The sequence below is a fragment of the Castanea sativa genome, chromosome 11, assembly GCF_040712315.1.
Source record: "Castanea sativa cultivar Marrone di Chiusa Pesio chromosome 11, ASM4071231v1".
In the NCBI taxonomy this organism is placed as follows: domain Eukaryota; kingdom Viridiplantae; phylum Streptophyta; class Magnoliopsida; order Fagales; family Fagaceae; genus Castanea; species Castanea sativa.
The window spans coordinates 20,545,928-20,562,156 of NC_134023.1; the positions used below are offsets into that span (position 1 = coordinate 20,545,928).

At 31.2% G+C, this 16,229-nt stretch overlaps 1 protein-coding gene across 1 annotated transcript; it reads right to left on the minus strand.

The window, feature by feature from the left end:
- Positions 1 to 390: 390 nt before the first annotated feature.
- Positions 391 to 9,083, minus strand: LOC142617776 (nudix hydrolase 7-like). Its single transcript, XM_075790732.1, has 9 exons — positions 8,962 to 9,083; positions 5,474 to 5,655; positions 5,281 to 5,346; positions 4,297 to 4,434; positions 2,449 to 2,526; positions 2,310 to 2,360; positions 2,165 to 2,199; positions 1,573 to 1,681; positions 391 to 786 (listed from the first exon to the last, which is right to left on the minus strand). The coding sequence occupies exons 2-9, from the start codon at positions 5,618 to 5,620 to the stop codon at positions 577 to 579; spliced, it is 834 nt and encodes a 277-aa protein (XP_075646847.1). The 5' UTR covers positions 5,621 to 5,655; positions 8,962 to 9,083; the 3' UTR covers positions 391 to 576.
- Between the last annotated feature and the right edge of the window lie 7,146 nt (positions 9,084 to 16,229).

Below are 16,229 nucleotides of genomic sequence, written 5' to 3' on the forward strand. Positions count from 1 at the left end.
CAAAAACTAAAAAGTCTAGAATAATTGAATCGTAAAATTTATATTAAAAAAAAAAAAAAAAGCGCTTCACAAGTGATTCTTGTCTTTTCTTTTTTTTTCCCTTACAAGTTATTCTCATAAGAAGAATTGGATAATGTTACTAAACCATAAATTCTTGATCAATACATTATATACATTGTTTATATTTTTATTTTATTTTTATAGGGGCATAAAATTGAGTGTATTTTGTACTCTTGTTCATTGCAAGATTTATGGAAAACGGAAAGAAATTGAATCTTTATTATCACACTTTGTATTAAATAAATATCAAATTACATCTTTATTATTAGCCCCCAACCCCCCTCCACCCCAAAAAATAAGAAAATTACAACTATATTGTCTCACTCTACTGAGAAGAAATCCACATTTTGAATTATATCACCGTAAAGAAATGTACATCATCTATTCTTCAAAAAGAAAAAAGAAATGTACGTCTATACAGTATGACCAACCCTTCAAGCGTTTCTATCATAGAGTTCTTATTATCACAACTCATGCAAATATTATATAGTTTTTTTAAACATCACATCAGACTTTCTATGGCTGATTATCAGAAGTTACAAGGTGGTTATTATCCTGATTGTTGAAGTAGAGGTAGCTTACTTTGCCAGAGCCTGTAGTTGAAGCCAGTGGAGAAAAGCCAGTATAATTCTTTTGTGACTTTGATAAGCATATTTTGGCAACATGATTGAAGAGCCCTTGTTTTTGGTTAAAAGGTTGCGCTGCATAGTCCTCAATTGGCATCCACTAAATTAAGAATTGGAAAAGAAAAAATGTACATAAGAAAACCATGTTGCCATAGTTCGGTAATTATAGAAGGTCCAATATGAATCAAAATTCTTGAATTTGACATTGCTTTAATATTAAGTTATGCCATGCCAAGCCAAACTGGGAAAATAGGACATAATAAGTTAATGTCTTCTGCCACCAAATGGTCTTGAAAGGTAGATATTTTTCGCTTTTTTTTTTTAATTTTTTTTATTTTTTTAATGGTTTTACATTGGCTCTAAATGCATTTTCTTTCCTCAGAATACGTTTCAAGTTCAAATTGTAAAGGCATATTGCCTTAAAGATATATGAATTAGAGGAGGATTTCAAGAATGGGAGATGCAAAATACTTCATGCTAGTCAGTACCATAGATATGAAGATTTCAACAAATATCTTTTGAATTAAGATTAAGCACAAATGCAACCATCATACAAGTACTAAAGATCAATCCATAGGACCTGCTTAAAAAGTTCCCAATAGGACTTATTTACTAGAACCTGTCTACAACATATGAATTAGATTGGCTTATGGTCTTGCATCCAGCTAGTATGATTTTGAAAAGTTAATTGAAAGAATATAAGCAGCTAGTATGATTGATAGAAGTTTGAAAAATATTTGCCTATTTCCACATTGAGGGTTGCTCAACTCCTACATTATTTTGATTAACAAAACTAATGCAATTTTATTCTTAAAGCCCTAAACAAGTTGATGCAAAGAAAAGCAGTCTTTGTAGTAGTATTGCTATAAAATAAAAAAAAAATTACCTTTGCTGCTTCAATCTCTAAGTTCTGCTTCTCAATGTCAAAGTTTCGTGGTTTTAACATGCAAATGAAGAGCAAATCTGATTTGCTAAAGAATGACTTGTGGCTTTGCCTGTATATTGTGTGTGTGAGAGAGAGAGATTAGAATGAAACACCAAAAGGAGATTGTGGAACATGTAAACTATATTGAAAACAATTAATATAATAATATTAGTTTTTGTGTAACAAGTTGCTACAAATTTTTCATAATGCAGCATTAGTAAACTTGCTTTTACAGTGAAGACTATTTATTGTTTATTCATACATCTAAGACAATAATATCTACAAATGCATGTGAACTAGATAATATTAAGAATACGTTTGGATGCAGCGTTTTCCAGCTGCGTCCACGTTTTTTTTTTTTTTTTTTTTTCCACGCGCATATGTCACTGTTCATTGGCCATGAACAGTGATTTTAGGCCAATTAACAGTACTTTTTGAGATGAACAGTAATTTTTACACATTAAAAATTTATTTTTGTATAGTGTTTTCAGTTTTCAGTTTTCAGTTTTCAGCAATAAATTCTATCCAAACGGACTCTAAGCAATTTTCTTACCTGAATGCTAAAACTTCCACAAACTCTGTGTCAATCTGAAACAAAATAAAAGTAATGGTCTTAGATTTACATTGAAACGTGTAAACCTACATGTAGGTATATATCATACTCATTTGAATCCACAAATTGCATTTTTATCACTTACTCCTGTCTCTTCTTTGACTTCCCTAATCGCTGCTGTACAAAAATCCTCACCCTACGTATGAAAAATTTCAATCCAGGGTGAACACTTCCTAAAATTTTCTAAAGAATTTGGTAAACAATTGCACTTGGGGCATACTCACTTCATTAACAACCCCGGTAGGAAACTTCCACACCCCTGTTCCTTTGAATTTGCCACTAATCTCCTGAACTACAAGCACCTGCCACAAGATAAATTCCATTTTAGTAAGTAGTAACTAGTTTTTTTAAGCCATCATAACAAGGCCATTCAATTTTTGGTATTTAAGTATTGAAATAGTCAAGTCAAATACACTAGAGCAAGTTGTTTTGCTTAATAGAAATAGCTAGACGAAGTATGAACATGTACAATGTGATTTATAAATTTTTAGAAGATCAGACACAATTACTGGATTGCCTAAATTCTTACTGGATTGGATATAAGTGTGGGTTGTGTGGGCATGTGTTGAATCTCACATTGGATATGTATTAAGTTGATCTAGGTTGCATAAGTGATTACAAGTAGTACTAATTTTAATTTGACTAGTATTTTTTTTTATTTTTTGAAGAAATTTGACTAATTTTTTTGGACTATACTATCAATATATGGCTTATGTTTTTGGAATAACAAGAGCAAAACCAGAATTTCCAAATTACCGCTTCGTCCTTGATTTCATGGTCAAGGCCTGCACAATACCATTTTAGGCCTAAGGAGACATTATTGGTGGGGCTTTTTTATATTTAAAATCTATTATTATTGTTATTATTATTATTATTATTATTATTATTATCTATTCTTCTTACTGTTTCAAATGCAAAATTAATTACTAAGTATGTTTATTTAGGTTCTATTAACATCTACTTTTCAATTAATAATATGATTAGTCCACTTAATCTTCTTATCACATATCCCATTTTGGGTGTGATTTTGTAAGTTTTAATTTTGATATTTTTCTTGTTTGTTTGTTTTAAAAACAACTGTAACAAGCTTTGTTAATAAAATTGTAAAAGTGATAAATGCATTTGAAAGGAATTTTTTATTTTCGATAATCAAGAATTGTCATATTATATTACATGTTTGAACATCATTATGATTATTTTCATTGTTATTTCCTTTATACTATGAGATAATCTTTGAAGTAGTTTTTATGAATTTCTCATTGATATATGAGATTTTATATAAGTTTTCTATTATATGTTTTTTTTTTTTTCCAGAGTAACAGCTTTATCAAGGATCCTTTTTAGGAGTCAATTAATTTTTATTCTTTTTTCATTTTTTTCAGAAGTTTTTCATATCCAAATTGATATTAGTAATAATTTGTAATTAAAAAATATTTTATAAATAAAATAAATATCTAAAATATAAAATTATAGTATGAAGATAACAAAAAATAATAATTTTAAAAATGTAGAATCACCTAACAACATCAATCTACTCAAACAAAGATAGATTTTAGATCATAGAATCACTCAAATTTATATATCATGTAACTCAATGAATCAATTAATACCAATCAAACCAAGACAAATTTTATATTAAAAATCAGATGTCATGGTTCAAACATAAATTTTTTTTTCCTTTTAAATTAATGACTTTTCATTTAATTGGGATAAGGCGATGCATGATGTGGTAGTTTTTTTTTTATACAAAAGTTCAAACTTGAATTTGTTAACGGAAAATAATGACACCATCATCATCGTCATCATCATATGATTCATATTTACGACATATCTTTCTAAACATTTTAGATTTTCAATTGGGTTAGATTTTCTTTTTGTCATCAATATCGTGGTCATATTGGGGCAGAGAAAAGAATAAATAACCTATTTATGAAAAAAATTTAATAATTATTTTGAGTAAAAATAATAATAAGAGGTCTTGTTAGGCCTTAGGCGTTGGCCCATATAGCCTAGCCTAAAGGCCGACCCCAATCATGGTAAGCGAAAGCCAGAAATTAATCCAAAACACATACCTCTCTTTTACTGTTCATGACGAAAGAACCAACACCTACTCGATGTGAAGCATTTGGAGGAATAGTATCAGCAGTTTCAGGAAGCCAACATACAAGCATTAAGTAATCTGGTTCAGCATGGTGATACCGAAATCCTTCCTGTAAAATCAACATACGAGATTATAAATCTTGATTTAGGAAGACTATACATCGATTGATTGTCGGTACATTTTAATATGAAACCAATAAATAGATGGTTAAATTTCTTATTGGTAATGCGGTGGGTAAGAATGAGAATTATAAATCTAACTTAGCACAATGAATTTATTAGTTTTTTATTAGAGAAGCCACCTTCTATCTCTTTTCTTCCTCAACCTATCTCTCTCTAAATTTACTCTTTTTTTTTTTTTATTCCTTTAGTGTTCCACAGGTTATGATATTTATAGGGGAGTAAGGATTGGATTCTGAAGCAATATATGTAGCATGCGCCATTTAGATTCAGTGGCTAAGGTTGTGGCCCATGGATTTGCGGTTTCTGCAATAGCGCGTATGCAAAAGGGTCACAAAATTTGCTTCCTTTTCAGAAAGTGATTCCCAATATACACGGTCCAAGACTTGACACGTGTCCGTTAGGACGTGTCGTCCAGTGGCCGGACCCTATTGTTAAGGTCCTGGTTTGAACAAGTCTTATCATAAGCCCCGTGGGTCCTACGGTATATTAATGCCTTTTTTGCATATTTCTGAGGACGATGTCGTTTTTCAGGAATTGTTGTATCATAGCTTCTTAGGATGAAATAAGTTAGCTTGTTATGAAATAAAAGCACAGTGCATCAGTGATAGCTACAGGTCATATTAGCCAAAACTAAAATCTATCTATTGGATATATAAGTTGAAATTTTTTTAAAAAAATAATAGTAAATATAAATTAAATAAATAAAAACCTCCTTTAAGTATTAGCCAATTTGTTGTAAAATAATAATAATAAATCTGGAAAAGTGTGTTTACCTTAACTGTAGCTTCAACAAGATTTGCAAGTTCAATTGGCAATTTGATCCAAACACCTTTCTTCCCCTGCAAATTACATCTCAAGTTTATAACATATAATAGGAGGTACTGTCGACAAATTCTACATCAAGTGGATACTAGACGCACGAAGATAAACTGATGAGATTAAAAGATACTATATATATATATATACCTGTTGCCTCCATTGCGATATTGAAGCTCTAAGCAAAGAAGGAAAGATCTTAGAATCTATGGAATGATCGATCTTCACTACAACTCCTCCATATGAATCATTATCTGAACTTAGTAGCTCAACCTGTTCAACTCTATTTTCAGACATGACTTGCTTCTCTGCTTCTGATTAAGAATGAAAATCTATCTCCCGAACGAATAACAAAAAGAAAAGCAATTATGCACCGAGTTAAGCAGAAGAATTCACCCAATAGTAAACAACTTTCATAAATATATAGAAAATTGAACAGATATTATCTATAGAAAATTCAACGCAGTTTTTTATTTTTGAAGGATTCAACGCAGATATTACCGATAGAAAATTCATATCATGAACGGGGTAGGTGATATGTGAGCCCCATTGACCTCATTTAATATATATTATCTTTAAAAAAAATTTATAAACACAAAATTTCATAAAAAATTGTTCACTACGTAACAGATTATTAATGGTAGATATAAATAATAAAAAAAACTAATATTGTTGATAAATTTAGATAAACTAGGGTAAAGTTGACTTTTTAAATTTTTTCATATTTCATTTCAATCTTTTAATTTTTTTTTTTTTTCATTTCGATCTTTTAACTTTTAAAATTTTTCAATTAAGGTTTTTTCATCAACTTTTGTTATATGTTATGATTAATTTTTTAATTTTATAAATTTTTCTTCTAATTTTTTAAATTAATAAAAATTTAATTTCCATATTTCTTTCTTCAAAAAAAGTTAACAAAAGTTAACGAAAATGCCGTAATTGAATAAATTTGAAACTTAGAGGACTGAAATGAATAAAAGCAAAGTTAAAAGGCTAAAATAAAATTTGAAAAAGTTAAAGAGTTAATTTTACATTTTAACCTAAAACTAATATAAGTTTGCAAATTGAACCGTTCTTACAAATGACCTCCTCAACGTAGGTCACCCATCGAATCAGACTTTTTTTTTTTTTTTTTTTGGGTAGTTTTTTCTTTAGATTTATTATTCAACTGGGTTGTGCTTGAAAATTGACCTCCTCCACTATTCAAAAATTGCCAGCCACCCGTCCCACTATAAAAGTAGATCTCATTATCAAAATTAAAAAGGCAATGGAGTTTATAATGCTGATGCTGAAGAAGGAATCTTCTTTCTTAATATCACCTACTAATTTTTAAAAAACAATTGAAGTTAAAATTCATTACCATTTATTATTGTGTATTTAAAATAAAATGGTATATCTAATTAAAAAATATTGAAAGTAAGTCACTCCCAATTTCAATGAAGTTAATGAAGTTGTTGATGCATGACTAGTGGCTGAAATTTAGGTTGCAACTTTTGTTACAACATTAAATGAGCTTAACATTGAAGTACTTCAAGGGCATTGTTTATTTTGTCGTCATAATAATAAAATAATAATAATAATAATATTGTGTTAACCATGTCACGAGTCACCACGATGTTATGGATGTATCAATTCAAGCGCCATTGAAGCCAGGATGTATATTTCACACAACACCTTAACTTGTCAAAAATATATATATATATATACTTGCATAAAGAATAAAAAAATTCTATGTACAGAATTATAATTATTTTGACTACCCTAAAAAAATATTGAACACTCTAACTTGAAAAATCCAAGAATTTGAATTTAGCAAAAATAAAAGTAATGCTAGAAATATTGAATACAACAAAATGTCATAACAATTTTACAATATTTCTAAATTAACATGCTAGCTAATACATGGGCCCACCACAATCATTAATTTAATTTCGTTTTCATTTTATAATTTAATTTAGTTTTTTTGGAATACTAATTTTAAAATATTGTAAAAATGTTGTGTTTTTAGCATTAACCACAAAATAGTCTTAACCTACCAAACATGTTATAATCCTCAACCCCTTAAACAATAAATTAAAAGTCAAAATAACAACAATAAAAATTGGCCCAAATAACAACAAATATAGCCCAAACAACAATAAGATTAGGCAAAACAATAACAAATGAACAAAATATTCAACAAAGAGCTTATTCAAAAAAAATAATAATAATAATAATAATAATAATCATTCAAATTCATGACTTGTTCAATCCATTACATTAAAAAAATCATAATTTCAAATTTTTTTCCCTAAAAAACTATACCAGCAAAGATAATCTAGTCATGAGTTCTCTTCAACGATGTCAATAACTCTACTCTCCTTGACGACTTGGCTCAACTCTCTCTCTCTCTCTCTCTCTCTCTCTTATCTCTCATCATTTCAATCTCTCTCTCACTTTATAACTCTCATATCAGCAATTTCTATTTTCACTATATCTCTTATTAGCCCCTTTGGTCTTTTAATTTTATTAGTAAAGGGAATTTTTAAACTTTATGTATTAAAAGGTTTTTCTTTTTAGTGGTGTTGATATATTCAAGTTTTCTTTTTGTTAACTTTTATAATTTAAGTTTCTTAATAATTAGTCTAAAAAATATTCCAAGGCTCGCCACTTTATGTAGTCATCATTAAGTTTCAATTTCCTCTAAAATTTGAAAACTTTAAGTTTTATAAGCTAAAAAATTGTCTACATTAACGACATAATCTTTGACACAATCAAACACTAAGCACTCTCTCCCTATTCCTCTCCCTTTCCCCAAAATCAAAATGGGAAATACCATTCAATTGCCTTAAGGTAAAGTAAAATTTTGTAAAATAATATATATATATATATATACACACATATATATATATATTGTATATTTTATGCTTAAACCATGACAACTAGTTCTATTTATGAAACTAAACTTGAACGGGCTAGTATTAATTAATTGAGTTATGTATTGAATTCTTTTTTTTCTTTTGCATGTTCAGGTTATTAGGTAATTCTAATGTTAAGTGAAATTGCAATAGAGTCTTTGATAAGTTAAATTTTATTGTTTTACGCTTAAATTTTTTTTTTTCATGTTATAGTTATATATTATAGATATTGTTTCTTTTTCTTTTTTTTTTTTTGAAAGAAGATTTGTTTCTTTGTTTGTAAATATTTTAAGATTGAAAATGTCTACTAGAAAACATAAAAACTTAATATAAAAAAAAAAGAATAGAAAATTTACTTGAATTTTAAATAGAATTTTTGGATAAATTTGTTATTACTAACATAAAACTGAAATGAAAATTGCACAAATGAATATGAAACTAATACAAAGTAGTTAGAAAATAATGAAACATTAAAAAAGAAATATGACAATCAAAGTAATTATAATATTTGGCAACGTACCTCCAATTCCAAACAAATCCACATGAATAAAACAGATTAAAGAAAATATATAAGAATGGGCAAAGCTTTGATTGGATCCTATAGTTATATTGAACCGTCACAATAATGGCACATTTATTTTTTTGCTACATGTCATTATTTCAATGAGTTCAATGCGTTGAATGCATTGAACTCAAACCGAGTCCTAATATTTGAAGAATCAGAAAGATGAGATGACATACCAAGTCGAGACAAGGCCTCTTTGGAAGGGAGGGACTGCCGCAAATGAAGATGTTAATTTGAACTTCGTAGAGCTAATAGATATATAAACACAGGTTTTTTAAGGTATCAAAGCAACATGAATTAGAAAGACGTACTGATAGCTGATTATATAGAGCTGATTATATAGAGTCGTAACTCAGAATCAGGATGACAATTTCCCGGCGCGCGGCAGCTTTGTTGGTTTAGGACTTTCAATGGTTTTTGTTGGCAATTGTAGTTAAATTTCGATTAAATTGAATTTCAAATTCCAAGAAAGTGACCAAGAGTTTGAAAAGTATTTATTGCCACACTTCCTGACTATATTCTTCTCGGTCTTAATTTTTCACACCATTGTGTACTCTTAGTGCGGTAGTCACTCCACAAATATAAATGTTCATAGGGTGTGGGAGCAAGAGCCGAGATTAAAGTCTCCAAGAGGGAGCTTCACATACATATACACTTAGATTAAGAAATAGTAAAAATTCTATCTTGTATAAAAAAAATTTTTAAAAAAATGTTTTCACATTTGAAACATAAAAATTCCTTTTGTTTTCCTTACGTCCTAAGGTAACTTTGGCAGCAAGTAAATTCTACTTTGTATCAAAAAAAGAATTTGTTTTCACATTTGAAACATAAAAGTTCCTTTTGTTTTTCTTAAGTCTTAAGGTAACTTTGGCAACAAGCTTCACCAGACTGGTCCTAAATGTTTACAGTATTCTTTTATTATATTTTTTTGGAAGAGAGGTATGAGGGAAGTTGAGAGGATAATCATGCAATTGGTATCAACTTTGCAATTACATGGGTTTAGGTTAGGTTTAAGCATGGCTTTTAGACCCGGACCATTCATTGAACCGTAAAAAGGAGAGGTTCAAGGTTTTTGAGATCGAACCGGTGTCGAACCGTGATGACGTCATAATTAATTTAATAATTATTTTAAATATATATAAAAATATTAAATTAGTAAAAAATATAAAAATTAACTCAAATAGTCCAATTAAAACTATAAATCCATATTTTAACTATGTCTAATATATCCATCTCAAACCCAAAGATGAAATATCTATCCAACAATAATAATAATAATAACCATTTTTTATAAAAAGAAAATTAAAGGCATTAGATTGTCTTTCTATTTTCCACTTTCCAATGCCCATGTAACCAACTGTCTAGCTCACATTCACAAACCTAAAAATGTACTAAAAACAAAAGTGAATGAAATTAAAGGAAGAGATAAAAAAGCAATACAAACAACATTTTTTGCAATATTATATCCACAATATTTTTCGCATTATTTTCACAAGAATCACGTCAAAATCTTATGTGGAAAGTTGTTACTAATTCTAATTTGAACCCACCACTGAAATTATTTTTTTACTCACCAATATTAACTAATAGCAATCTATTACTTAAAATTTATTGTGAAAATATTGTGGTAACATTTCTTAATTGCCATCTCTTAATATTAAATACCACACATTTGAATCAAAAACAAAACAATGCAATTACATTTAAAAAAAAAGCTAAGGGATAAGGACGAAATCTTATAACTGAGTATGTGAATAATCACCACACACTAAGGGAAAAGCTACCAACGTATGTGATAAATATCCACCACACATTTTTCATACCCAATTTATTACTCTTAATCTTCAAGTCTTGATTCTCAAAAAAACAATTTATTACTCTCAACCTTCACATTTATCACATACTCCGTAAGTCAGTATTCACATCAGAGAGAGAGAGAGAGAGAGAGAGAGGGAGAGAGAGAGAGAGAGAGAGGTGTTGGAAAATTTAGACCCCGATTGATAGAATTAACAAATTTTAAATTCAAGTTGTTAATTAGATTTATTATGCATAAACTTGTTAAAAAAAATAAACACCAATATCATGTCAAAATCATATGTAGCGGAAGAATAAATAAGACAAGATATGATAACTCAGGAAAACCAATGAAACCAACCAGTTTCACAGTAAAAAACCTGGGGGGAAACTTTTCTGAAAAGCAATTTACTATAGTAAAGAGAAGTTTCAGATCTAGTACAAAATCTTTGTCCCCAGACTCTACAATCCTCGTAGATGAACTCACAGCAGAAACCTTCTACTGCTCCAGAACCTCTGAACTCTTCAATATATGAACGCCACCCCTTGATGCATGAATCCCAATATGTGACTAACCAATTGCGTGGATCCTAGTATGCGACTTCAATCACCAACCAGAAAAGAAGATGTTGGTTGCAAAGTTCTTCACTTCATTAACAATGAAGATCAAGAAGCACTTGGTTACAAAACCATAAGGCACAAAGACGCAGTGGCTTCTATTAAAGAGAATAAGGCTTCGGTCACCTTTTGCATATGTTCTCCTTGTATTCTCTTATGTGACGACCTTTAAAATAAGCCTTATATATGCCTATAGTTATGAGAAAAGAAATCCTACGCAAATACAAAAGCCTGACCCAAAAATCATATTTGAAAATTCTGATATCCGTAACCTTGATAGATAGCATCTTTCGAGCCTCATTAAACCTCGATAAATAGCTATACATCGAGCAGCTCTCCAGCAGCTATCCGTAGGTGTCCAGCAATAGTAAATACCTTTTCTTCACTTGTTTCTTGGTCCAATCTTCATAACTTTAATACTAGACTTGAACAACATGTTCTTTGAAGTAATAAACACATCCTAGATCAATCCAAATACAAGTAAAGTGCGTTTTTTCAAAGGATTAGCCAACTACATAAAAGATGTCCTTAACAATCTCCCCATTTGGCAATCCATGACAAAACCACAACAAACAAATGAACATATGAGAGAAGTCATTAATCACTCAACTCATACTCACTTGTTGAATACCATAAAATCTACCCTAATACAAACTCTTGAAAAACTTTGCAAGAAGAGAGTTCATGGCATGGAAGACTTTGACAACCTGTATTTCTGAAACACTTTAAACAAAACTCATCAAGGCATCTTAGTGTGAGATAGAAATAATAGATTGCATACAAAATAAATAAACATGTGTATAAAGATAGAAAAGAAACAACACATGTAGAGATAGGTGAAGAAAACATACATCATCACATATATATCAAAGATAAGCACAATGTATGTAAACATGGTCACAAGACCTAAGGTACGAGAACAAGAAGCTAAAGAAGCTTTTACAACAACAAGAAGGTAAACACTCCCCCTAACCAGATGAAACACATCTCCCCCTTACAAAGGAATGTATTTCTCCCCCCAACTTGTAGAATCTTAAAGAAAGAAATCACAAATTCTCCAATTTCTCCCCATTTTTATCACGATTGACAATGTGTACAAGAAGCTAGAAAGCTTCACTCGAGAAAAATAAAGATGATAAAAAAGGATCAAGGGGGTACAAAGAATCCATATAAATGCATGAATGTAATGAAACAAGATGCTATGGATAATAAGATAAAAGAAACATGCAAAACATGTGAAAAAAATGCATGCAGAGGATCTTGATGGATTGAGAGCTATCGAGGAACTATCGAGGGGACAAAAACTTTTTCAATCGATCCACCTAGCTATCGAGATGTGTCAAGATTGCGATAAGATGCAACAAAAGAACTTGACAGATAAGCCAGGTAGCAAGAGGTGTCGAGATGGCTTAAAACCAGTTTTTCAAGAAGGGAAAAACACAGATATGAATGCAATCAAACATACAACTCAGTCAAAGATCCAACCAACATTTTAACCTCTCAAAACATATCTTAAACAACAAAGAGTTAAGCATTTGAGATCCCAAAAACACACACATACTAAACAAGTCTAACCAATTGTATATTTCAAAAACAAGTTAAGAGAGTTTAGTGAGCATACATCAATGCATGTAAACCTTGTAATGGCCAAATCACATTGTACCTGCACATGTATCAAGAGTAGCAAAGCATTTTGCGTGTTGTGTGTGAGAAAAATCGCAAGATTGCTTAAGTGTCTCAAAGTTATGACGATTTGAGATATGAGAAAATCACTTTAACTCATACACAATTATAACTGTTTGATGGGGACTATTACCTTTAAGGTACATCTTATAACTCCCACATTTCCTAGAAAACACGCTTGCAATCATATTTAAAGCATTTTTGTTCTTTTTGCTTTTATTTTCTTTGCATATTTTCTTTTTATTAAGCAAACCATGCATGGGTATATAAAAGAGAGAAGAAATACTGAATTATGTTAAGCTTTTGACATTACACTTTTGCTATGCCGAAGCATACAGATGTCATTGACATTGCACTTTTGCTATGCCGAAGCATACAGATGCCATTTCATGATTGGCGGGTAATAGTGATGAGATGATTATTTATGCCTTTCTCTTAGGATTTTCTAGTTCTACCCGTCAAAAAGAGTGATACGAGTGTTAAGTTCAAGAGTTCACTTAACCTTACTCATCACAAACAAAGAGTCACAAAGCTCACTTACTTAGTTGTGCATAGAGATGTTCATCTAAGTTACAAGGAATACAAAATTTAAAAAACTCTGTTTCAATGGCCATTTTAAGGTTCACAAGAACCGATGTACACAAACACACATTGTTTTTGTATTTTTCTGAATTTCCAATTTTATATTTTGAAAATAAAACAAAATAAAAATTAAACAACCAAACAAAAATAGGAAAACAATATGAAAGCAGGAAGAAAGATGCATATGCATGAAAGCATGATAGATTGATGCAGATGCATGAAAGCATGATAGAATGGTGAAAATGCATGAAAGCATGATTCCAAAAGCAGATAAGAAATCAAGCAAAGAGAGTCCTACTCTAGATAGAAAGAATTAAGGCAGAGGACAAATAGAAAAGATAATTAAGTCTTAGGCTCCTTTTTCACCCACATAGCACGAGTCTTTGGCCGTGGAGATGAAAAGGCACGTGTCCTAGTATGTCTACTAAAGGATATAGAAGAATTAAGATTCTCCTGAAATTGAGTTAAAAAGCTCAAAACTTTTAATAACTCTCCAAACAAAAGTGTAGGTCCTTGAGAGGAAACCTGTGACCTTTTGGACACTTGCTTTTGAGGATACAACTTAAAGTAATTAGGACGAATGTGTCCAGAAACACCATAATGGTGACAAACATGAGGTCTAACAAAAGATTTAGAATTAGCTAAAACAATTTTGGATTTCATATCTTTATTACCTTTCTCGGATTGAGGCACAGAGACAGTCCTTGATCCAGAAGCCGTGGAAAAGGAGGGGTTGGAGGAAGAAGCATATCCTAAGCCAGTCTTATCAGAACTAAGCTTTTGAGCACTCAAGACCTCATCAAGCTTTACACTAGACATCCTCTCTATTTGAGTTCTAGCTTGACTAAGCTCAACCTCAAGATTCTTGACCTTCTCTTCTAATGAGGTGTTCTCCACAATAAGAGTCTCAACTAATCTTGTAGTCTCATCTAGTTTGACTAACAGTTCAGCTTTTTTAGTTTTTACCTCATTAAGCTCTTTTCTACAAAGATGAGAAGTCTTTTAAAATTTTATGAATTCAGTGCATAGCTTATCATAGGCTTCCTGAAGGGTCAACTTCTTAGATACTTCATCATCATAAGAATCATCACTGTCACTAGCACTCTCCACAATTACCTTATCAATTGAGGCAGCAAAGGCCATAACGTGACTACATTCATCCACATACTCATCAGAAGAGTCATTCTTGGTGTCACTCTAAGTAGGAACCAACCATTTATCTTCTGACTTCTTAGCATTTTCCCTCATAAGGTAGTTTGGGCACTCTATCCTTATATGACCAAAACCCTTACATTCATGGCATTGGATGGGGGGCTTCTCATTCTTACCCTTCCTAAAGGATTTAGATTTCCTAGGAGGCTTGCCCTTATCCTTTTTCCTAAACTGAAGAAGCTTGATTATCTCATTAGTTATGAAGGTTAGATCTTCATCCTCATCTTTATCTTCATCTTCATCTTCAAAGTCCTCGATCTATTCCTCTATACCCTTAAGAGCCAAGTTTTTACTCTTTCCACCTTTTTCTATTGAGCCTAATCCCATCTCATAGGTTTGAAGGTTCCCTACAAGCTCAGTCAGAGGAATTTGATCAATGTCATTTGCTTCTTCAATGGCAGTGATCATGGCATGGAATCTTTCAAGTAAGGACCTAAGGATTTTCCTAACAATTTTGGATTGCATAATAGATTCTCCAAGATTGAAGGCAGAATTCACAATATTCATGAGTTTAGCATAGAACTCATCAAAGGTCTCATCCTCCTCCACCCTTATTTCTTCAAACTGCTGATGAGTTTTTGAAGCTTCACAGTCTTTACTGCCATGGTACCTTTATAGGTGGTCTCAAGAATGATCCATGCTTCCTTGGTAACTTCCGTGGATGATATTTTCTTGAATTCCTCATTGGTCACCCCACAAAACAAGGCATTCAATGCCCTATTGTTGAAATTTGCAGCTGTGATTGTTGCATCATCTCAATCCACTAGCGCTTTCTTTGGCTTAATCCAGTCAACTTCAACAGCTTGCCATACTTGTTCACCTAGAGCCTGCAAAAACACTTTCATACGAACTTTCCAGTATGCATAATTAGTGCCATCAAACAATATGGAGGTATAATAAAAGACTGACCTCTATCCATGACAAACAGGGGTTAATGGATCACACTCAGAAAATTAATCTAATTGGAATGTACCTGCTCTGATACCACTTGTTGAGAAATTTAGACCCCGATTGATAGAATTAACAAGTTTTAAATCCAAGTCGTTAATTAGATTTATTATGCATAAACTTGTTAAAAAAAATAAACATCAATATCATGTCAAAATCATATGCAACGGAAGAATAAATAAGACTAGATATGATGACCTAAGAAAACCAATGAAACTAACCAGTTTCACAGTAAAAAACCTAGGGCGAAACCTTCCTGAAAAGTAATTCACTATAGTAAAGAGAAGTTTCAAATCTAGTACAAAACCTTTGTCCCTAAACTCTACAATTTCCGTAGATGAACTCACAGTAGAAACCTTCTACTGCTCCAGAACCTCTGAACTCTTCAATATATGAACGCTACCCTTTGATGCACGAATCTCAATATGTGACTAACCAATTGCGCGAATCCTAGTACGCGACTTCAATCACCAACTAGAGAAGAAGATGTTGGTTACAAAATTCTTCACTTCATCAATAATGAAGATCAAGAAGCATTTGGTTACAAAACCCTAAGGCGCAAAGACGCAGTGGCTTCTATTAGAGAGAATAAGGCTTTGGTCACATT